A 25,222-nucleotide genomic window follows, 5' to 3' on the forward strand; every position below is an offset into this window, starting at 1 on the left:
AGGCAGAACAGGGAAGGTCCAGAACAAATCTCTCTGCTGCATTCTGTGTTACCTGCAAACGAAGTAACAATCCCTTGTTAATCTCAGTATATAGAGCATTACAATAATCTAGGCGAGATCCAACCAATGCTACGACTGTTTGTTTTCTTGCCTGTGGTGATAAGTAATGAGCTATTCTACGAAGGATTTTTAGGACTCCCCAGCAGGTAGCTACCGTTCTGTTAATCTGTAGATTCATGGCCAGCTCAACATCAAAGATGACCCCCAAGAGGAGGAGCCTAGCGCGCAACCAAGATGGCCGCGTAGGTGCGAGGCTCCCGAGGACCTCCGCGACCTCCTATCACTATCCTGAACATATCCTGTCCCAGATGAGGGGACTGTGTTGGTGAGCCCGAGCTGAGGTGGCGCCCGTTTTCCGCTTCCAAATCGGACCTCGGACACCGACTTTACCACCGATTGAGGTTTGCGGCCTTCTCCTAGCCGAACCCCGGATTTGCGTTGTGGGGCGATCCAGTGACGGAGTGAATAACAGCGGCGGGCAGGGCTTGGTGGCTTGCGGAACCCGCACTTTCACTTTCGCACCCTCCTTGCTGTCTATGCGAGGTTGGGTCACGGGGCTTTGTGTGTTGGTGTGGCCTCTCTGGGGGACCCCGCCTGCCCGCCGGCTGTGATCCGCCCCGCAGATCTGGGGTGGCACCCCCCCGGAGCCCGTGGACCGGCTTGCCTGCCCTTCACGACGTGGCTGGTGCGATCGGGAGACTGGGACCATGGCCACGAAACAAGATGGCGATCGGGCAAAGGTAAAATCGACCCGGCGTGGCGCAGCCCAACAGTCCAACAGCATGGATCGCTATACCCTCCAGAAGGGATCTCCTGAGGTGCCCCGCAAGTCCCCTGAGGGCCCTACTGATGCCCCCGATCTGCCCCCGGATCTGACTCTGCGGGATGTCATGGGCGCCATCGCCGAGATGAAGGCCTCTGTGGGCCAGCGTTTTGACACACTGGCGCAGAAGATCGACTCGGTCCTCGTAGATGTTGGCCTGATAAGGGCCGATCTCTCCAAGACCAACGACCGAGTTGATTCTTTGGCCCACACCGCATCGGGCCTTACGACAGATGTGGCGGCCCTGCAAACGGAGGTGCGCCGGCTTGCTCGGGCGAGTGCGCTGATGGATCGCCGCCTGGAGGACTCCGAGAGTCGGGCCCGGCGTAACAACATCCGTATCATCGGGGTGCCTGAGGGACGTGAGGAAGCGGCGGCGGACCTTTTCGTGGAAGACCTGATCGTCAACCATCTCCAGCCATGGGGGCTGAGTAAATTCTTTGCTGTGGAGAGAGCCCACAGGGTTCCCGGGGGAAGGCCTAAGGTCGGAGCCGCTCAGAGACCTCTCATCGCCCGGATTTTTAATTTTCGGGACAGAGACGCTATCCTGCAATCCTCCAGACTACAGGGACCGATTAGACTTGATAATATGGATATTAATTTTTATCCTGATTTCACACCTGCGGTCCAGAAGCAGAGACTGAGCTTCCTTGGTGTCAAGCGCCGTCTTCGGGACCTAAACATCAAGTACGCCATGCTCTTCCCAGCTAAGCTGCGAGTGGAGGTGGAAGGTCGCACACACTTTTTTGATCGTCCCGAGGCGGCCGGGGACTGGCTGGATACTCTGTCTGGAGATCGGGATCGGGGTGGCGGGGGGGGAGCGGCCGGGGGAGAGGGCTCGCCGGATCAAGACTGAGGGACTAATATTAGGCCTCGCTCGGGACAAAAAGGATGCCACTTTTGACTATACGTCGGATTGCTTAATTTCCCCTCCTATGGAGGTTGTGTGAGGTCTCTTGGGGGTTCTCCCTCCTCCTCTGGGGGTCTAGTTAGTTTAACTATCTATGGGGCGACAGGCACACTGCACATTGGAGGGCTGTCTGGGCTCATGCAGGGGTGCAGGGAGGGGGGAGTTTTGTTGGGGTGGGTGGGCAGGGATGGGGCGTTGTTTGTTATTTTCACAAGGCAACCCTTTTTTTGTGTAGGCTCTACTGTGCTCTCGGGGGGACGAATGATGGTCTTTGTGTATGATGGGGGGTAGGGAATTGACTTTGTTGTCTTGGAACGTTAATGGACTGGGGGACAGGATCAAACGAGGTGTGGTCCTACAATATCTGAAGCGACTCTCGCCTGATGTGGTCTTCCTGCAGGAGACACACCTTATTGGCAATTCCTTCTGCGCCATGAATCGGCGTGGCTACCGCCTTGTGGCCCACTCGGGCTTCACGTCAGGCTCGAGGGGTGTGGGTATCATGGTAAAGAACTCGCTCCCGTTAGAAATTGATGAGGTGCTCCATGATGACAGGGGACGTTACACTGTCTTGGTGGGGAGAATGGAGGGCAAAGTGGTTGTCTTTGTGTCAGTGTACGTCCCGCCGGGGTTGCAATCGACCACCTTCGCAGATCTGGGGCGCCTCCTCCTTGGCCTTCCGGGGGGGCTTCTGGTGGTGGGGGGGGATTTCAACGCAGTGGTTTCTGGAACTGTGGATCGTCACCCCCCTAGGGACCTCCCCCGGGCACAGGCGTGGCTATCCGGCCTCTTGGATACACTGGGATTGGTGGACTGCTGGCGCTTAAAACATCCCACACAGTTGCAATACACTTTCCACTCGGGGGCCCATGGTAGTCTCTCACGGCTTGATTATGTCCTTGTCCTGGCGGCCCATGTCGGGAGGGTGGGGGAGGTGCGCCATTTAGCATGGGGTATCTCGGACCACTCCCCGCTATTGTTGCATGTTGATGTCTTTCCGAGGGCTGAGAGCAGGGTGGTCCCAATCAATTCCTGGTACCTGCGCGACCCCACCATCCGCGCTGACTTGATTAAATCCCTCCAGCGCTATTTTGAGGAGAACGTGGGGTCAGTGTCTTCAGCTATCTCCCTGTGGGAGGCCTTCAAAACAGTACTTAGAGGGGAGGCCCTATCCCTTATTTCCCACGCCCGGAGGCGCGAGCGGGAGGAGGTGACCCGGGTGGAGGCTGAAATAGCGGAGCTGGAGGGTAATCTAGAAGATGGGGTGACGGACGCTGCACTACATGTCCTCCAGCTCAAGCAGGCGGCTTATAGGGCCCTCGTTACGGAGGCGGCCAGGGGCCTTAGTAGAGAGCAACAGGGGCGGCTGTATGATGTGGGTGATAAGGCTGGTAAACTGATAGCGTGGTTGGATAAAAAGGAAAGAGCGAATCGTGTGGTCCCGCTGATTGAGAAAACGAATGGTGTGTGTGTGTAACTGAACCAGAAGAAATTGTCTCCTGCTTCGCGGAGTATTTCCGCGAGGTGTATTCCCCGGTCTCTTCTTGCTCGGAAGAGGACTCCCGTGCCCTGCTCAGAGATATCGCACTGCCTTCCCTGTCCGGGGAGGACAGGGTGTCGCTGGACGCCGCTCCCACCTCCGACGAAATCGCCCTCGCCATACGCTCGGTCGCTTCTGGCAAGGCCATGGGCCCGAATGGTATCCCTATCGAGCTGTATAAGCTGCGACCGGATACATTGGCGCCTCACCTCCGCGCAATGTTCCTTGCGGCCCACTCAGTGGGCTCCCTCCCGCTTGACCAGCGTCTGGCTACAATCGTGGTGATCCACAAGGAAGGGAGGCCTCGGGATCGGGTTACTTCTTATCGGCCTATCTCACTACTGAATGCGGAGCCCAAAATTCTCGCTAAGGTACTCGCCAATCGGCTGGTCGGTGTGGTGGGAGATCTGGTTCATCAGGACCAGTCTGGCTTCATTCCCCATCGCAATACAGCCCTTAATCTGCGGCGTTTGCATGGGGTGCTTGCGCGCGTCCCATTCATAAGGGAACCGGCCATTTTGGCGTCCTTAGACGCCACCATGGCGTTTGATACGCTTGAGTGGCCATACATCTGGGCGATGCTCGCTAAGTTCGGGTTTGGCCCAGGATTCATCAGTTGGGTCAAATTGCTGTATGCGGGCCCATTGGCACAGGTGGTCGTGAACGGAAGAGTATCGGCCCCGTTCGAGCTGGGCAGGGGCACGCGGCAGGGCTGTCCCCTGTCGCCGCTTCTTTTTGCGCTTGCCTTGGAACCCCTGGCAGAGTGGCTGCGGTGGGAGCCTTCCATCCGTGGTCTCCGTTGGACCCCCGAGTATGAGGATCGCGTATCCCTATACGCTGATGACATCCTTCTGTACCTAGCCTCCCCTCGCAAATCACTTATAGTCCTAGTTGATGTTTTACACTCGTTTGGTCGTAACTCTGGTCTCGTCATCAATTGGGCTAAATCGTGTGTGTATGTTCTCTCTGGGGAGGCTCCTATTCTCCCGCGGGGCTGTCCGATCCAGATCGCCCCGCAGGGATTTCGGTACCTGGGTGTCTTCATTACTCTGGACCCGGAGGCCCGGTATGTACGGAATCTGCTTCCCCCCCTCCAGCGTCTGCGGGTAGATGTCGCGCGCTGGCGGCGCCTGCCGCTTTCGCCGCTCGGCCGGGCGGCATTGTTCAAGAAGATGTCTCTGCCGCGTTTTCTGTACGCTTTGCAGAACACTATGGACTTGGTCCCGGCGCGCTACTTCCGTGAGGTAGAGAGTCTGCAACGCCGCCTGTTCTGGGACGGGAGGCCGCGCATTGCCCTGGCTAAGCTGACGCTCCCATGGTTTGACGGGGGGATCGCCCTCCCGGATATTAAACGGTACTATTGGGCCTCCCAGCTCGCTGCCATTAACCATGGCCTCTACGGGCCCGCCTTAAACCCGGCTTTTGAAATGGACAAGATGCTCCTGCCAGGTGGCGACTACAATCGAGCGCTCTATTCTAGCGCGCCCGACGCTCGTCTGACGGGCCCCACGCGTGTCATGGTGCAAGTCTGGCACGCGGCCAATGCAGCTATGGGGTGGAAGGACCGTTTGACCCGGGCATCACCACTATACGCGTCTGAGCGGTTAGGTTCCCTGTGGACCTCTAAGGGCTTTGAGAAGTGGGACATAATAGGTATCAGTAAAGTGGGGGATCTTTGGACGAGGGGAGGATTTAAAACGTTCGATATGCTGCAGACGGAATTTCAGTTGCAGGGCAGTGAATACTTCCGGTATTTGCAGGTCCGTCATGCGCTGGGTTCCGTCTTCACGGACGTTGCCTCCATCCCGGAATATTCCCCCCTGGAAGATAGAGTGCTGGATGGGCACGTCCCGGACAGCACGATCTCACTCATATACAAAAAGCTGATAAACGACCGCTCGGGCCTGTTGACTGCCCTTCGTGCGGCTTGGGTTGCCGACGGGCTGGAGTTGGACGACGAGGACTGGACCTCCGCGGTGGCCTCCCCGAAGGAGGTGGCCATACCGGCTCGCCTTCGCTTCGTCCAGCTCAAGATCCTCCACCGGGTCTACATGACGGGGCCAAAGCTTCTGCGTATGGGCTATGCCGGGGATGGGTTATGTAAGCGTGGGTGTGGTGCTTTGGGGACCGTTTTGCATATTTTGTAGGAGTGCCCGGAGGTAGAGGGGTTCTGGCGTGGTGTACATGAGGTGCTGCGTCTGGTTACGCATGTGGCGCTGTTGCCTGAAGCGAGAAGATGCCTGTTGAATGTGTGGGAACCGACTGATTACTCAGCGCCGCAGACGTGGTGGGTGACTCTGGGATATATGGTAGCCAAGCGTGATATTGCTCAACTGTGGGGATCCCAGAGGCCCCCGACGGTCTCGGCCTGGAAAGAACACATGGACTGGTGCATGTTTCGCGAAAAAGTGGTGTATGTGGCGAGGGGTAAGCCTGGGACATGGGTGAAAGTATGGGGCCCCTGGAACGCCTACCGAGGGGGTATCTGCGCGCCACCGCTGCTGCCTGATCCCTCGCCAGCCCCATCCCCTTAGCCGACTCATTCCCCCGCTGCCGGGCATTGGGTTCCCCCAGTCCTCGCTTTGCTCTCTTCCCCCTCTTCACACTTCTGTGTATAGTTGGGATCCCCCCTCTTGGGGAGCACGTGCTGCTATTTTTGATTGTGGGTTGCCTTGTGGGTGTGGTTTTAATTTTTGTTGTTCTTAATTTAAAATGAAACCGCATAATGGGGCCTGGATGATGTGGTTTTCGACATTGTTATCTATTGAGAAATGCTCCTCCTGTAATACCACGTGTTCCATGAATATATGTCGTATGTTCCTACTATTGCTAGCGGCCGGCCGGAAGGTTGTGGGCCCATACTTGTATACTTTTAAGACCTGTAATAAACGGTTTCAAAAAAAAAAAAAAAAAAAAAAAAAAAAAAAGACCCCCAAATTTCTTGCCGACTGTGAAGGGATCGGACAGGTCCCCAGTGATGTCGGCCACCATTCACTCGACCAGGCGTCCCTGTCCTTTCCGAAAATCAGCACCTCGGTCTTATCGCCATTCAGCTTCAGGGAATTGAGGGTCATCCAGTCGGCAACCGATTGCATACAATTCCTGAAACTGAACGATGTGGTGCTGACAGACCGTGACAGGGACACCATGATCTGAGTGTCATCTGCATACGACACTACCTCCATCCCCTGAGATCTTACTAGTCTAGCAAGTGGGGCCACATAGATGTTGAATAGGGTCGGACTTAGGGCCGACCCTTGTGGCACCCCAAATTGCAAAGACTTTACAGGGGAGAGGTATTTACCCATTTTGATCCTCTGTTCCCTGAGCTCTAAAAAGGAGGATAGAAGGTCAAGGGCGGGCCCCTCCACCCCCAGCTCCCTCAGTCGAGATGTTAAGACTGAGGGAGAAAGAGTGTCGAATGCAGCGGTCAGATCCAGTAAGACCAGCATCGTGGTCTGTCCTTTATCTACATTCATCCTAATATTGTTGGTCACAACAATGAGTGCAGACTCCGTGCTGTGAAGTTTTTTAAAACCATGTTGAGTCTGATCAAGGAAACCAGAGGAGTCCAAGAATGCAGACAGATGATGGTTCAGATGCATCTCAAACATTTTGGCTGGGGCAGGTAGAAGGGAAATTGGTCTAAAGTTTTTTAACACTTCTGGATCCAAAGAGGGTTTCTTCAATAGTGGCCTGACAATGGCCCTCTTCCAAGCCGAGGGAAATACACCGTGCTGTAGAGCACTATTCATAACCTCCAAGATGTAGGGAAGAAAGGTGTCCCTACATTCCTTCAGAGTTTTGAGCGGACATGGGTCCAAGGGAGAGGAGGACTTCGTCCTATTCAAAAGGAGGTTAAGATTTTCCAAAGTGACAGGAGGGAAATTATTAAAAGTCTTATCAGGATCCTTTGACCATGTTTCTAGAATTGACAGATCCATGGCTATATGTGGTCCCAGCCGCTTCATCTGTATTTCCAATTGCATGGAAATGTCTACAATTTTCGTATGGAAAAAGCTGGAAATATTATCACAGAGCTCCTGGGAGCCTATAACCGGATCAGGTGTCTGTAGTGAGCAGAGGGAATCCACAATTTTGAAGAGTTCCCTCGATGATGTCAAGGATGTAGTAATGTTGGAGAAGTGATCTTGTTTAGTTTTGATAACTGAGGTTTTATAAATTTTTAGGGAACTTTTATACAGCTGTCTATCCTTAGTATCCCATGTCCTCCTCCACTGTCTTTCCGGTCTTCTACATCCTTGTCTCATGAGCCTAAGTTGATCCCCAAACCACGGAGCAGAGGGTTTGCGCCTCGCATCATACCTAGGGGTAGCCGGAGCTAAAGCATCCACGGCCCCCTGTGTGCAACTGGCTAGTTCTGTGGCTGCCTTTTCTGGATCAGAAGTCAGAGAAAAGGTTCCGAAAAACGCGGCCAGGGATTCATTAGAAATATTTTTATAGTTTCGTTTACATTCTCTTGAAGGGGCCTCCCTCCTAGGGAGCTGTTTACTAGAGATAGTAAGTACAATAGGTACTGCTAGGTGATCAGTCCAGACTAGCTGCTCCGGTGGACCTGTCATAATCCGGGAGTCATTGGTAAAAATTGCGTCCAGCGTATGACCTGCTCTATGTGTGGGTTCCCTGACCAACTGGGTAAAACCGCAAAACTCTAGAGGATCTATCAAAGATATAGTATCTTTAGATGTAATATCGTCTAGATGAAAGTTGAAGTCCCCTAATATGGTGAAATGCGGTTTGCCTGCGTAAGGTTCCAATAATCTAAACAGGTCATTGCTGAACTGTGATCTCTGCCCAGGGGGCCTATACATCAATATCCCAGAAAAAGATGAGGATGATGATAAAGAAATACAAAAATGAAGGGCCTCAAAGGGATCTGAAGTTTTTGACAGAGCATTAATTCTACACGTGAGATGAGAACGTTAAAGAATAGCTAGACCACCGCCTCTACGTTTACCTCTGTCTAATCTCTGTAAGGCATAGTTTTCTGGGATGGCTAGGAGGAGATCGTGTCCCGATGTATCTGTAGCCCAGGTCTCCGTAATGAACACCCATGCTGGCTTCCTAACAGTCACGAAATCGTGAAAGTAAATGTTGTTTTTAATAACGGAACGGGCGTTGATCAAATAGCCTTTCTCAGCAGAGTCCTCATTGAGCAAATGGCCAGGAGTCTGAGCACTACTAATAAAGTCAAGGATAGTAGGTGGATTGAGCCTACATAGACCACATAAATGTCCTTCCCGGAGAATTTCCGGGGTATATCTATGATGGCAAGAGAGCGAGCTAGGTTTCATAGCTAGCAAGTCCTTCATGGAATATGAGTGACTTACCTTCAAAGGGAGCACTGATTTTCCCTGGCTCAGCCCATCCTGCAGCCCGTCCTCAGCGCGGACAGGCGCAGACGGGCTTTCCTCTGGCGCTCCTCCGGCGCGACGCTGCGCGCGTACGCTGCGCGCTCGCATGCTGGTCCCTAAATAGTATATGGCAGTAGCCCGGCGTCAACACTAGAACGCTACCCTCAATGGCGTCTAAGGAGCGAATCCACAACCAAGATGGCGGTCGGGGGAGAAAGCAGCACGAAATCACCCAAATGGTGAGTTTTGTGTATCTCGATTTTTAAGGTGCGAGCAGTGCGGACATAAAGGGGGGAGAGGACAGAGTACAAATAGCAGTGCAACAGTACAATATGGTCACAGCAATGTTTAAAAGCAAAAAGTTTAAAAACATTTAAAAAGTACAATGCTCTAACACAGGTTAAAACTTTCACTAAAGAGCGAGCAGCAATAATACTAGAGCAGCATCAACGGTATAATGATTCTATCAATTGTCCCAGCGCCGATAGCTAGTTCCCTAAATAGTGTTTGCCAGAAACCCGGCACCGCATTTTTCCCCTACTGAGGTTGTAAGTATGGTTTGGCTTTTAGGGGCTGGGGGATTGGTAATAGCAAACATTTTAGCAATTGAGGGCTGTGGATTTAAACTCTCCTTAAGGACACCGTTTCCTCCTAGTCTCCCCGTATTTTTTTTAGTAGTGCCCGTCTCCCTTTTACCTTTTGGAGCTGGCTCCTGTGCTGGTCCTTCTGCGCCTCCGTGACCGGCGATGTGGAGCGTTGATGTTGCCAGCAGTAGTTTTTGGCTTAGCTCCTCATACTCCACGAGAGGTCATCTTCGAGTTATGGCGGAGTTGAGTTGCAGCAAAACCCGGAACAACTAAGCTTGCAGCCAGCAATGAAAAGTTCATAAAAAGAACGGATACAGCCAGCAGTCCAAGTGAGTCACAGGGTCTCCGTAACGATAATCGGGTTCGCGACCAACACCTGGAGTTGTCAGTAGCGAAAAGCTCGGAGGGATAGCAGCGGCGTCCTCCGGCCAATTTCGTAGCCGTATGAAACTGCCCGCAAGATCCAGGCAGCATAGTTGAGGGCCGATTTCCCTTGCGGCGTGAGCGGCGGTATGGCTGAGAATTACACGAGCGCCATCTTGCTCAGAGTCCCTATGTCAAGAAAATTCTTGTGTATCCACTAATTGCTAGAGGACCCTGCTCTTGTCCTTCCATACATCTGAATTTGCTGTGGGCAGAGTGCCTGCCTCAAACTAGATGTTAGTGTTAAATGTGGGAGGTCATTCGGATTACCACAGTACACTCCCCATCCCTTAGATCCCATGTTTAGTGTGCCCAAAGTCTTTTGCCATCTTGAAAATGCCCTGGCACATGGCATTAGGCATTTAGGGTCTGTTTGAGATAAAGCAAACAGCATCTACTGACAAAAGTGGGCAGGTTGGCCCCAGGGAACTTTTACCCTGTTGGTTAGGATATGCACAGGTGTCATTCTCACCCACTACCTAGTGCCAGTCATAGGTGTGGCACCTCCAGCATCCACTTCAGAACATTTTCTGGACCTGCAAAAGATCAGAAGAGGACTGGACTAGCTGTGCAGTCTGCGACCTGAAGGATTGGACCGGTTACTTCTTGTGGCCAGGACAAAGAAGTGGACTCCAAAGGTTTGTTGGCTGGCCTACTGTGTGGCTTGCAGCTAGACAACAAGCTTCAAGGTCCCTTCTTCTGGAAGTATCCAGCTGACCAGTGGTAGTCTTGAAATATTAAACACATTAAAAACTGTCCCATATCTTACTGCATTAATATGTTCAACAGTTACAGCAATGTGCAAATTGTACAAGGAGAGAAGTTCAGGCCCAGTGTGTGCTTGCCCAGTGTCTTGCTCTGCATGAGACCTCAACTTTGAAAGAAAATGCTCTAACCCGGCTATGGGAAGCACCTACAGCTGCTGGCTGCTATCCATCATATAGAAATATGTGGGATGAAAAAAGTGGGGACTCTCTTAAAGGGAACATGTAAAATACATTTTTGCGATTCCTACAGTGTGCCACCCAACCGGTATTTTGGTTTCTCTCCGGGATGTTATTGCATCCAGATATATAACACTACAACTGACATACACCTAAAATTTGCCAGTACTGTTGGCTTTGTCAATGGTTATTAGCGGTTTAAGATAAAGGAGTAACAACAATGATTTGTATTGAATAACTAACATTGGAAATATTTCAATTTAGAAATTGTGAGACTGTGAATTAAATATAATTGAGACCTCTGGAAGAAGTATTAGCCTTCAGTTATGTGCGCTTTATGTTAGCTATGTATGCCCTTTTGCTCTGCACATCCTGTCCATCTGCACATCTTCAACCTCATCTCTTTCCTCTTCAGCACTATTACCCGAATGCACTTCCTTACATCTCCATCACTTTATCGCCCTCAAGCGAACACTGCACTCTCATATTTAAGCACTTTATTTTCTTTTACTTTTGCATTTTAATATTTTGACATTGTTGTACCACATTCACACACATTTAAACAGAATTTCAATTGCAACTGGAATACATGACCATTGTTCTGTGTGCTCTGCAGATAGACCAACCCACTGACAGGCACTTTGCTTTGCCTTCAGCGCCAGAGCTTGCAATCAAAGCCCCTCATGAACACCTGGCATGATTCAAAGTATGCACTGTACAAGAGTAATATGATGCACACAAAAAAAATACAGAAACACATAATGAAATAGCTAACACTGTTGGGAAATGCAAGATCAAGTAAAACGTGAGAAATAAAAAAGGAACTAAATCACCTACATGCATTACCTTAATGTTTTTAACATTCATTGTTCGTAAATCAATCTATGTTTTTGGCATTAATGTTAAGGGCATGAAGATGGGGCCAGTTTTTACTGTGTAACTGTCTTTACCATCAGCCAATATTTCTCCCTTTGCACTTGACTCAGCTATTTGGATCCAGTTTGCAAGGGCACAAAAACCCCACTCGTCTTTTGGATCAAGTTCATGGGGGGAAGAAATAAAAGCAGCTCACCTTCTAAAGGGGCAAACGACCTGCACCTAAGGTGTCACAGTGGGGAGGTTAGCGTGACCAGGGGTCTCAGCACAATATACATTAACACAAGATTAGCATTTTACCACTTACCATTACCGAGGACAAGACACCAAATTACACGTGCTTGCATTCAACCCTACCGTGTGACGAATGGGAAAGAGTGGGATCTATGCCTGTGAAAGATGGACGTCTGGCCTCAGGCAGGGAAGCAGACTCCAACGCCCAAAACTGTAACACAGTGTACCTTGCCTACAGTGGATACCACCAGAGAGTACAATGGCAATGAAGGGCTTTAGAAAAGTATGCCATTGCAGAAAGTTGATTTACTGCCTGGCTTCCGTAACCTGCTTCAAATCGAGGGGGGGCCAGGGGGGGGGCAAGCAACGTGGGACAGACAGCCCAGACTTAAATACATCAATTTGTGTAGAGATACATTCGTATCTCAAATTAAACCGATCTATTTAATATTTTCCGAGGTAAACATGTAGTAATCTCAGAGGGGTGTGGCCCTGGAGAATTAAAGGAGAAACCGCCCATGCAGTGCAGCAATGCTAAGGAATATCTGTGGATATATACAGTGGTTAGTATTTTTGTGTATGCAGCAGAAAATTAGAACAGTGAGTAGGGGTGTTAAATCAGCGGTTGCACCACTGCTCCACTGACTCCTGGGGCTAAACGTGCAAATGTATGCAAAATGCAAAAACACCCTTAAATATCTCATGGGGTATAGGTGGAGGGGAAAAAACTTTCCAAATGGAGCAAGGAAAGGAGAAACTGTTAAAGGGCATTTATGTCCTAACTATAACCTTTTTATTTATTTTTTAACCACTGGTAAAAGTCCACCAATTTTGGATTCGATATATGTTCGTGCTTGTGTTTTTGGAATTTTTTTGTGAGTAACGTTTAAAGTTCATGCATTTTCTAGCTCCATAATGTGGATATGTCTCTATAGCTCAGCTACAACTCCGCCGCTACTACTCTAGGGTGAAAGTAAGTCAGCGCACCTCTACTCCCACTGAAGATGCAGGAAAACTGAAAGGGCTTACTTTTCCTTTGCCCCATTTATCTGTAGCTCCAAACACATTTTTCAGTAAGTGACATAGTGGAAGTTGTTTGGGTGTGTCCAACTGCACAAACATATATGTTGGCGTGTCTAAAGAACTGGAAGAGACGGCCTCTTTGGAAAACAGTGAACATCAACTCAAAATTCTAGTTGACCAGATTTCTACTTGTCCGAGTTACAATGGATATGGGTTTTCAGTCATCTAATAAACTGTTGTCATCTTGGAACATGCGGTTATCATGCGATACTTCTGTGAAATAGCACCAAAAAAAAACCTGTTTGCATACTTACAAATTGTTTCCCAGCACCGTCCTCTTATTGGCTGCCAGTCGGGCCATTAGTGTGTAGTCGGATGACTCATCTCCTACCACGGTAGGGCCAGTCTCCTGAAGCAGGAAATGCAACAGATGAAGACCTTGACGGCAGTAACACTAATGGTATTTAGCTGCTGATTATTTACAGGCGGCATTCATCACTGTTGCTGCAGTCGCATGCCAGCAACGCTTTTATCAGACGTACTTATCTCAACGGCCATTAACGCATTCTTACATCTGCCTCGCGCACCCGCCTCGCGCTTCTGCCTGACGCAGCCATCACGCCCACTGAGAAGTAGGGTATTTATTGTGCGATTCCACATGGAGAAGGGCGGCTCGCGAGCCAGAAAATGAACATAGAGAGCCGAGCATGAGCGGACCTTTGAAAATATGTACCATGTAAAAATATAATAAAGCGTCTTTAATGTTCGAAAAAGTGTATTTCTTTAACATGCGGGAATTTTTCACTTTTGTACATTGGATTACATTAAATCAATAAATTCCTTTTATTAGAAGGGATAGTTTCTAAATATGAACTTACACACGTTCATGCAATCTCCCCACTACTAACATAGACACATTCATGTAACCCCTCCACTAGTATGCGGCCTACTTTGTTTTTATAGATGGCTAGATTGAGCGACAATGTGGTCTTGTAACCCATATGCAAGAGATGTTACTCAAAGTGGTCTGAAATGCAACGATTAAAGCAAAGGAGGCACGTTGAAATAAAGGGACTGCCAAGGATCACACAATTAGATCAAGCGGAGAACTCGGGGTTCCATTAGGTTCCATAATTTCCTTCTTGCTCATTACACAACAGCTGGGGAGTGAGTGGTTCCGATGGTGAGACTCGCGGGACTGCTCTCACCAAAGATATGCATGCCACTGTGTTATGGAGCCAGCCCAGACTCTAAAAACAGACTTCATAACCACCATATTTTGGCAAAGAGATAAAGGCAGGGTTAAACAGCAAGTATCCTAGTGTCATGGCTAAAACTTTCCCATTGTCCCATGTCTAGTGGTGGAGGTTGGGTGTTTGCCAACCTTAATGAATTACAAACCTTGTTTGGTGGGGGGGGGGGGAGGCGGGGGGACGGGGGAGGGAAGTCTTCGTAAAGGATTATTTTTATAGCACTCGCACTCATAACTGAGCCGGTTTCTATGCACTTCTAATGTTTACAGATATAAGTAGATTGTGAGACAAGATTCTATTTAATTCCAATTCAATAATCAAGTCACTTCCTTTGTACAAGTGACTCACAGAAAATAGCGATGCAAGCAGAGAAGGCTTATCTCAGGGTGCAGTGTACAGGGATGGAAACGCAGATACAGCATAACACAGTATTGTCAAATCTATGGCTTCTAGGGACTCTGGGCTTAATCTAGAGGAAGTATCGAATGTAACCCTCGACATAACACCAAAACTCACTGTCTGCACCATGTACATGGGCTTCTCTTACACCCACCCTACACCCCTGACCCCACCCTCTTGGTATCAACATTGCCCTCGGTCACACCATAGACCATACTTTTGGTTCTTGGGAAAATGTTTGCAAGTATTCATGGTTTAGTCTTATGGAGTATTTCGTTTTACATGACAATGTAAATACACATTGTAAGAAAGTGGCTCTGTATATACTGTTCCCAAATAGGTACCGTGTGCACAGAGTCCACAGTCCCCAGAGGTTTGGCAGAAGCTAAAGTTAGATATAACCTTACTCTCTAAAGTGGTAGCTTGGTCGATCAGTAAGGCAATATCAGAGGACAGTGTAAAGCATTTGCTGTACACACTCAGTCAGCAAATGGTCTCACACACTCAATAATTGAACTCTAGGCCAATGGTTTTGTATCTAAATATATAATTGTTTTATTTTAGAACCAACAATAGGTATCAAAATATACTTTCTCAGAATTAGATGCTTTAGATAAATACTTTCAATAGACATAGACTTTTGAATGCAATAGATACAGTTGTTGTAATTGACAACACAATTTCAAACACAATTATACATTGAGCTCAATGGGAATTTCTAGTTAAATGCAATTGATTACTTTTTGGATTACTTTTCTTACCACAGGACTGGATCCTAGATTCAGTCCTGGGACATCTCCTGTAAACAGTTGAGTAAAAACGATTTGGTTACAGTTATGATTTTTAAGGAATATGATTGTATTTTAAAAGTTGACACAAAAACTTTTTTACATAGAATCACCAATGTTATCCTATGGGAGGAAATTCTCTTAGCAGGTACGTAGGGTTAACATTACTTTTTCTTACTCAGTGTTGGATCCTGGATCCAGCACTGGTGCATCTCCTGTAAACAGTTGAAAGAATGCGTTTTTGTTATACAGGCGATTTTTAATGAATATTTGTAAGTTTGCAAAATCGACACAGAAGAATTTCTGGCAAAAACCAGGAAATGTTATCCTATGGAGGAAAATCAAGTTAGCGGTAAGTACGGTTGTAATTACTTTGCAGGGTCAGTGCTGGGTACCAAGATCCAGCACTGGGATCTCTCCTGATAACAGGTGAGTAAATTCATTTTCGTAATTCGGCTGATTTTAGGTGAATATTTTAAAGTTTCAAAACTCGATTCAAAAGAATTTCCAAGTGAAACCAGTCAATGTTACCCTATGGAAGAAAAGTGAATTATCAGCTTTTGGGTAAGCACTCAACAAGCAGAGTTAAGGTTCTGGGCATAGACTCAGGGTTCTCCCAGGGTCAGGTAGGTACAGTTGTTACACCCTCAGCGGTACAGGGGCAGCCTTTGGTTGGTGGCTGCTGGCTATGCAGCTGTGGGAGCTGGGCTCCTGGTCACTTGCTCAGGGCAAATGAGGAAGTAGAGTAGAGTAGAGATTGCACTGCCAGGGGCACTCGAGCGGCTGGGTGCAGGGTGCTTTTGAGCCGTGGGGCGCTCAATGGATTTCAATGGAGAAGCTCAGTGACGAACAAAGGCTGCAAGCTCGGGGACGACTATTCTTCAGGTGTGACCACCACTTCGAGAGGTAAGTTGGGTAGTTGGAGGATAGGTAGGCACCCAGGAGTTAGGCACAGGGGGCCGCACGGCGCCTTGTGCAGGGGTGCCTTTTGGGGTCGGGAAATCTTACCCTCTGCTGGTCGCAGTTGGAGGGGTCCCTGGTTCTGAGGTTGCAGGCGTCGTCAGGAGCTTCGAGGCGGGTCCTTGGGTGCTGGATTCGGGGTCACAGTCGCCGGGGGGATGTCTTCGTGGTCTTTGTCCACTCCAGCACAGGCCAGGCTTGGTGGGTGCAGTGTGTGCAGGAGTCGCGGTTCCTGTCTGATGCTCATGGGAGTCCCAGTTAGTTAGAGTCACAAGGCAGTCAGGTCCTCCTGGGTTTTTGAGGTTGCTGACCACTGGAGACGCTGGGGTTTAACAGGAGCAGGTTCAAGGGTTGACAGGCCTGTAGGGCTGGGGCCAAATCAGTTGGTGTCTTCGTCTTGTTAGCAGCTGCACGGCAGGTCTTGTTTCTTGATCTTCTTGCTTGTTTCGGAATCTGGATCGGCGGAAGGAGGGTTCAGGGTGCCCCTAAATACTAAATGTAGGGGTGTTACAGGTAGGTAAGGGCAGGGACCAATGGGTCCCATCCTTTGGGTGGGTACACCCCCTATCCTGCCACTCTCCTGTGGGAGGGAGGCAGTAGCCTAATCCTGACTGAGCAGGGCTCCCCACCTTCAAAATGGCGAGAGCCCGGAGATGTGCTTCACCTCGCCTCCCCCACCTGAGGGGTGGGGTTGGCAGAGGCTGGCACACCCCCTTTCCTTCCTTGGGTTTCCCGAGAGTCTTCCAGCCAGAGTGGGGGTCAGAACCGGTGGGGGCCAGTTGCTGAGTACAGCAAGTGGCCTGGAGAAGCTCACAAAAGCAGCATGCCTTTGAAGCTTCCCCTGCCCATCCTGGGGGAGGAGACCTAGCACCTCGCCCAGGATGTGCATTGTTGCAGGCCCAGGAGAGCGGATGGCTCTCTACCCAGGGGTCCAGCAACATGTCTGCTGTGTGGCAGCCTAGGCAGCCCCTCAGACACGACGTGGATTGTAGGTTAGGTTCAGGGGGCAACTCTAAGTTGCCCTCTGTCGTGCATTGTACATTAAATCCCTCACTGGCATCAGTGCGGGATTAATGTGCTGAGAAGTTTGATACCAAACTTCTCAGTCTTCAGTGTTGCCATCATGGTGCTGTGGAGTTCGTGTTGACGACCTCCCAGCACCATATACTCTTAATGGCAGCACTGCACTTACAGTGCCCAGGAATGGACCTGTAGTGGCACAGAGCTCATGCACCTGTACCCACACCACTGGCATAGGGCACCCAGCTAGAGGGGTGACTGAGGTAGGCCAGGGCAGTGTGTGTTGTGGGCATGGCACACAGGGATTTGTGCCATGTCGATTCTCTGATTAGTTCTGCACCAAGACACTCAGCCTGCAAAGGCAGTGTGTGTGTGTCAGGGTACAGGGCCTCTAAGGGTGGCACAATAAGTGCTGCAGACCTTAGGGGCCTTCTCTGGTCACAAGGCCCTGGGTACCTAGCGTACTATTTACCAGGGGCTGACATGTGGCCAGAGATGCCAATTGGGTTTAGGCTTCAACACAGTTTTAGGGAAGGAAAATACGCCCTGGGTACCTGATTGGCAGGAGCCCAGGGCACACTCAAAGTAAATCAGCAATTCAGCAAAAAGGGGGGGCATACCATGCAAGAAAGATGGCACTCTCTCACACACATCAATTCAGTATACGTCACATGCTAAGTAGGTCTGTCCCCAAAACACCCAGTGCAGAAACAGCTATTTCTAATTCTTAAATTTCTACTTTATAAAGCGGTCTGCGTTTACCCTGGGGTTTCACACATTTTCCCTAACAAACTGCAAGTACATGGAAAACCAAAAAGATAGGAAACATGAAAAACTGTGTTTAAAAAACACAAACATTTTTGTTAACAACTCTGCCTGTTCTGGAAAGCTGACAAAGGTTGGTTTTAGCACAGCAAACCTTTTGTTGATGCAATTTTTAGGGAAAAAACATACTTTCTTGCACAGCACTTTTTCCAATTTTTTTCAAGAAAACCCCCAGAATGTTATATAGTAGCTACTTCCTTGGTTCCCTCCTAGGAAATTGTCAAATCTTGGCTAACTTTAGAACCTCCAATATGTGGGGAGGAAAAGGAACCAAATTTGAAGTGGATATCTTTTGTGGAAAACAAGTTATGACTGACCTAAATATAGATTTTAAAAAAAGGAACTGGGGAAAAGCCTTAGTACTTACTAATGGATTAAAGCGACCATTCATTGCTCTCAAGAGGATGGCACAGCACACATTTAGGGAAAAAATATAAAAAAGAACAATGACCTCATTCTTTATTTTGTACTCAACACCAGGATCCCTTATGGCTTAACAGGGGTTCCTAGTCTTTCTATCTAACATTTTAGCTGGAATCTTAAACCAAGTTGCCATATGCAGCATTTGTGCTGCCCAGTAGTCGAGAAGTGCTCCCTCCCTTGTTTTTAGGTCTCGCCTGGGTCAGCGCATGCGCTGCTCTGCGAGACATTTAGTAGGTGGGTTTTCAAAGTGCTACCCCACGCTTTGGCTGGCCTAGCGCTTGCGTTCATGCGAGCGTGCACGCGCGCAACCGCCAGCTTTCAGCGCCCGATCAGGTGCTATCTGTATTTCCTCTCGCTTGCTCTCTGAACGCTCCTCCGCCCCTCCCCCGCCGAGTCTCACGTTAATTCGCGCTGCTTTCACTTTCGCCACACACTAAACAGAGCCTTGATGAATGCAGTGACTCGCTCAGGCTTTCGACCGGCTTCAACTTTTCAGGTACTTTCTTTCTCAGCATATACTTGTTTATAAATATTTGCTTTTCTCCAAGTTTTGATCTTTTATTTCTTAGAACCGTTAACATTTGTCAGAAATGTCATGCGTCTGGGAAATAGGAAGATGACAGAATTAAACTGGGGAAATATGAAATGTGTTTGTGAGCAAACGACTGTACACAGAGTCGCAAACACCTGCACACTCTTGAGGACGCCCCTTTACACAACTCCTCGAGCCCTTCAGCCCCAAATACACAGTTTTGAGTACACAGTTACACTCGCCCCAAAAAACACTCTGAAGCCCATGACTGTTACCACAACTTGCAAAAACACACGATTTGAGCATGTGAGCCGTTGGTGTCCCCACATGCACTTAAAGCTTGGATTGTTACACACCACTACCAAACTTGCATGCATACACTCGCACTCTACAGGATTGATCTGTACACTCTACATAACAAACACACCCGGGCATAATTACACATGCACATATTTGAGCATCCGTCTGGACACACTGCTAACAATCACGCATGCAATCTTCATCTTGGGTCCTTGTAGCGCCTTCAGCAGCCAACATCTCTGCTTGTGTTTCTATAGGTTCTGTGCTTTAGGGAATTTGGAGGTAGGGGTTCCACTCTGTAAGTTTCACCTGGTCTGTGGGTGGATGAAAGGATTGCAGAAAAAATTGTAGGGACTTGGTGCTGAGTTGACCACCCACAAGACAAAAGACACACATCGTGCTCTTGCAATCAGTGTCAGTTGCAAAGAATGTGAACAATAAACAGGTTTTGTAAATGCCTATGAACCAATAGCGTAATACGTGTGACCTAATTTGCAATATACAGATGCTCTGTAGGAGTATCAGATAAGTATGGAATGGACCAATCGCGTACTAGTTGCTGTTTGCAGAATCACCTGAGTGCACTTGTTTTTCCAGTGTCAGGCTCACTGGCATGCAGTGCTGTAGAAATAGAAATAGAAGCTGTACTATAATGCCCTGGAACCCCAGCTGCAGATACTCGTTGAAGAACACTGCAGTGAGGGTGGGGGTCACCTTGCAGGCATAGCACTCAGGTGGTAGAAGAACTGTTCAACAAATTAACCTTCTCCTGAAGACCAACTGAACAGGTTGGTGGTAAAGTTTGTGATTTTGGGGCTCAAGATACACTTGTGCATGTTTCTTTGGATTGGAAAAGGGGCAACCCTCCTGGTAAACATACATTTGAGTTAAGCTAATACACCACATAAGGAGGAAAAAATGCTCTTCATAGGAAACGTTTTCCAGTAATGCAGAACTCACTTTATACACCGAGCCAGGATCCTCTTTGGTATTAAAAGTGACTTGATCAACTCGAATAAAGCTTGTGGACAGGGAAGCGCCCAAGTAACACATTAAATCTCATTAGACAACTTTGTTAACCTCTCTGAGGGTTGATGGTCTTTATCCCTGTCCGTTTTCCTTCTCCAGGGCTTCTGTTGTTTTGGTGCGTCCTTCTAAGTCAAAAGCAGGCAAAGCATAATCGCCACAGTTTAAGATCTGCTGCATGGATGTCAGTAGTACAGCAGGTGCAGTCGCACCAGGTACCAATGTTTTGAGGATCCAGTGCAACCCGAATTATAGCTGTCTTTACTAATGGACTGTGGTAGAGGGACCCATTTTCCTTGGCTTTGTTAGGACCTAGGACATGCTTGCTGCGCCAGTGCTTCAGACGCTCCGTGGTTACCGGGCAGTATCGTGTGTGTTCTGCTGTTTTCATCTGGTGGCTCTGAACCATCAGTGCTACTACACTTACTACTCAAGTTACTCCCCTTGGTTACTAGATTCTCTCGAAGTAGAGAAGGTGAGTATTCAAGGAGTTGTATCAGTAATAAACTCCAATACAGTGTGATGCAGCCAATAATGCTCAATAACCTCAATGTCCACACAAAGCCTCAACTTTTAAAACAAGCATTAGCATAGCCAATAGGTCTCGCCTTTGGGACCTTATAAGTGTTTAGCCATGCAACCGTTGATGTTGTTGCACCAAGGATATTGTGGATTGACAAGCTCTTTGAGAAGTACATGCAGTCTGGGAGTGCTACAGAACTTAGTGAGCAGCATTTTTACTACAGATAACTATAACAGGTAAACAAAACATAAGCGACAATGTAACGTTTTAAATGTAGTAAACCACGTTAATTTAACCTTTATTTTTTCAATTAATGTCTAAAGTTTTTTTAAATGTAAAGTAAGATACAATTATAATTCCCAACTATACAGTTACTTTAACATTTTTTTTGTTCTGTGAAGATATACACACACGATAATCCACATGGCGGCAATTGCCAGAATGCATCCAAATCACAGCACGTGCTGAAACACATGGGCGTGCCCACCTGCGTTCAGCGTTTAAAAATGGTCTTTACAGTCTGCTCCAGTTTGCTCAGACTATAGGAGCAGAAACCAGCACCATGAGATGGACATGTCCCATTTATTCAGTATATAAATTTTACAGCCAAAACGCGTTGTCTTGGAAAGAGTGTGGGGAAAGCTGGAGTGCCAGTTTCTACTTATGTATTCTTAGCAGACTGTACAGACAACACATATATATGTATGTACACGACAAGACTTCACAGTAAACCTATGGCTGCAGATTTTCTGTAATATGGACACGATGGGTTAGAAGAAATAGGTGTACGTCGGGAGAACTAATAAAAACTGTAGTTTCCCCGAGCCCAGGCCTGGAGCTTTTTTGTGAATTTGATTTCCAACTAATTTAGAAGTCAGGTGCAGAGTTTCTCATATCAGGTCAATTGCTGGAGCTCTTCCCACGTGGTGGTAACAGAGTAAATAAATCTATTACCAAATCGAACCGTACAGAACAAGTTAACCTCTCTAGCGTCGAGACGAATTAATAACTTATTGGAACTGGGCTGCTTCATCTGACATATATGTCTGATTCGTCTTTAATCTTATTGTTTGGAATCAATTTACGATTTTGAACATTATTGAAATGTTTATCAAACATTCTTTCAAAATTCGACATTTATAACACAACTAAGTAAAACAGTTGTGGTGATTAAAAAATAAAAGTGCAAGCTCACATTCATTGAATAGTTTTATGAAATGATTACTGCTTCTAAATTTCGTGGGCAGTCAACAATATTAGAATATCATTTTGGATGCTACTGAATTTTATTTGCCCCATCTGCTATTGGCTCTCACTAGAGTCACATTTGGTGATCGCTCCCCCCAGATTGGCCAAGTGCAAGGGCATAAGAAACAGTCTCGAAATGCAGAAATAGAAATAAAATATTCCTATTTAACACATCCTATTTCATAGGCAGGCCGTGAAACCCGTAACACCAGTTTTAGTTAGTTAATACTTTATTCGAATCCAAAATTCATGAAGTCATAAAAGCAACAGGTTCATACAAAGACAAAAGTAAACCACAATAAAAGATTGTTAAATAGGACATACAATGATTACCTAAAAATTAATTAAACTTTTCCTTTTCCTTAAAATACTTTTTAAAAAGCCCAGCATAATCGACACACAATATTCATCCTGTAAAGAGACTAAAAACAATAAAGCAGGGCGACAATGTCTCCATGAACCATGTTTTTTTGAAAATGGCTTGATCCATCTTGATCTTTCCTTCGAATAAAATTTACAAAAACAAATTACATGCAGGGTTGATTGGGTAGACAGATTATCACACGGACAATTACAAAGATTTCTCGCCCAATCATTAACTGCGGGAAAGGAGACTAAACGGAAAAAGACATCGAACCTAAGTCTAGTTAATAAAAGTCGGTCAAAGGCCACCTGACACCAGGTTAAGTAAGGCTGAATATTATAGGAGACCAGTGTACGTTGGTGTTGCAAAACAAGATTCTTATTAAATTCAACGCCTAGTCTAAGTGAATCAACGTGAGACCAACATAGCTCCTTCAAGTCCTTTCTTGTTATCCTGCGCAATGACTCTGGTTGATGATAAAACTCGGGTCTGCCAAGATCCCTAGTGAAATTGCAAATATACTGCAACCAGGGTATCCTGAGGGCCCTATCCAAGCCCATGCAATCCTTGAGGATATTTCTATTTAACGTTAGGTCCGGCGAGGTCCATACTCTATACCATAGCAAAACTGGTTGTATGCTGATCAGGTCACTTACATAACACACACCTAACTCAGCATGACAGTTAAAGACAGGGGAACTAACAGGGGTTGCCAGAATAAATCTCAAAAATGCATTCTCAACTTTTTGTATAGAGGAAGAATTACAAATCCCCCAAATACCTGCCCCATATGTGGCTATACTGATGCACTTGGCTTGATAAATTTTTAGCAGAATCACAGGTGGTCTCTTCCCCAGCTTTTTCGAGAAAGTCATAAGTGCAGCAGTGGCTTTCTTAAATGACAATGTCCTGTTTCTGATGGCTGGCCCCCAGGACCCCTTTTCCTCAAGGACTATACCCAGGTATGAGAAACTTCTTGTTGTGGCCAATTCCTCCATCCCAACAAACAGGCGGCACACTCTTTTCTTACTACTGCCACAGGACATTACAAATGACTTGGATACGTTGAGTTTTAACCCCCTGTTGTCCATAAAGTTTAAGTAAGTGTCCATAGCAGTTTGGAGACCTCTTTGAGTCCGGGACATGATCACTGCATCATCAGCATATAAGAGGGACGCAATTTGGTGCTGATTGACCTGAGGGGAGTCGCGTGCTGCAGCAACTAGAACTTTTTCTAGGTCATTAATGTACAAGTTGAACAAAAGTGGGGCGAGTACGCACCCTTGTCTCACTCCCCTCTTTACATAAAAAGGCTTGGTACATTCACCATTGATGCCGTACCTAACTTTCGCCCTGGCACCGGCGTACAACTGTCTTAGGAAGGAAATAAGTACTTCATCTACCTTCATGTCACTCAGGATCTGCCACAATCGATTGTGAATAACACAATCGAAAGCAGCGCTTAGGTCAACAAACACTACAAAAAGTTTACCTTCTTTAGCCTGGGTATATTTACCCAATAGTGATGTAAAATTAAGGACCTGTTCCACGGTACCGCAGCCCTTACGAAAGCCATATTGAACCGGCGACAAAATATTGGCCTCAGCAGCCCATAATTGTAAGCGATTCAAGATAACTCGCCCGGTGACTTTCATAAAGGAATCCAGGAGGGATATGGGTCGATAACAAGAGGGTTTATCCCGGTCCCCTTTTTTAAATATAGGTATGATTATGGAGTCTGCCCAGGTGTCAATAAAGCCCCGCGCACAACTAGCCTCCAATACACGCGTGAGTAGGGGCGACCAGAGCTCAGGCTGATATTTGAATAGATCTATGCGGACACCATCTGCGCCTGGCGCTTTGTTACCTTTGCTCTGGGTGATTGCATCTGAGATTTCATTTACAGTAACATCTAACTTGATCGGAGTAAAATCGCCCACCTTTTGACCCTGGGTAACAATCATGTCAACCAATTTATCTTTCCCTCCTGGGTTATAAACCTCGGCGAAGAAATCTATCCATGAATCTTCTGTGATAGCCACTTCCATCCTATCAATTTCCCCTGTAGTAAAGAAAGGTGCCTTGACAGCTAACCAAAAGGCAGAGCAATCCTTTTCCAAGGACGCGTTGTATAAACATTCCCAAGCATCATTCTTAATTGCGCATTTACGTGACTTCCTAGCCTGATTGTACACACGTCTAAGGTATATAATTTCAGATTGATTCCTCGGGTTATTCCTTAAAGCATTCTTTAAGGCGGTGTGGGCCTTAGTACAGGCTGAGTCGAACCACCCTTTTCTGGCTACATTCCCCTCTTTAATTGGACGTTGTAGGTCCTCTTTGATTGTCTTTGTAATTATTGCAAAAGAGTCCAGGATGTCTGAATATAATGCTTCGTCCTGAAGGCAAACATTGATGGAAGTTAACGCTTTTTTAATTATGCTCCTGTTCATGACCTCTTGGTTACACTTTGACCATCTAAGGGCATACCCGTTCATTCTATTTAGGGTGCAGTTACTTGTCCAGGCCAATTTCTCCACCGCAATGCAGTCTGATTTGCAGGGGAGCTGTATACAAAAGCTTAGTGGGAGATGGTCACTCACCCCAAGTGTATGTGTAGCAAAATCGGTTAACCAACAGGAGTGGGAGTTGGTAACGGTAATAAAGTCGATCAGCGTACTAAACCCTCTCCCCACATACGTCAAGCTAAACTCCACAGGGGGCCTGCAGAGCAGATTAACAAAGCCCAGGTCGAATTATGCCATC

The 25,222-nt window shown here is 47.5% G+C and overlaps 2 protein-coding genes across 3 annotated transcripts in view; one reads left to right on the forward strand and one right to left on the reverse strand.

Moving 5' to 3' along the window:
* RMDN3 (regulator of microtubule dynamics 3) overlaps positions 1-25,222 on the forward strand; it is a 281,724-nt gene that overhangs the window by 45,861 nt on the left and 210,641 nt on the right. The window lies entirely within an intron of this gene.
* Positions 1-25,222, reverse strand: part of GCHFR (GTP cyclohydrolase I feedback regulator) — a 97,369-nt gene that overhangs the window by 26,730 nt on the left and 45,417 nt on the right. The window contains exon 2 of the mRNA XM_085626850.1: positions 13,110-13,204. Coding sequence (XP_085482976.1) covers positions 13,110-13,204 — 95 coding nt within the window. The remainder of the gene's footprint in view (positions 1-13,109; positions 13,205-25,222) is intronic.

Source organism: Triturus cristatus, chromosome 9 (genome assembly GCF_964204655.1).
Source record: "Triturus cristatus chromosome 9, aTriCri1.1, whole genome shotgun sequence".
NCBI lineage: Eukaryota > Metazoa > Chordata > Amphibia > Caudata > Salamandridae > Triturus > Triturus cristatus.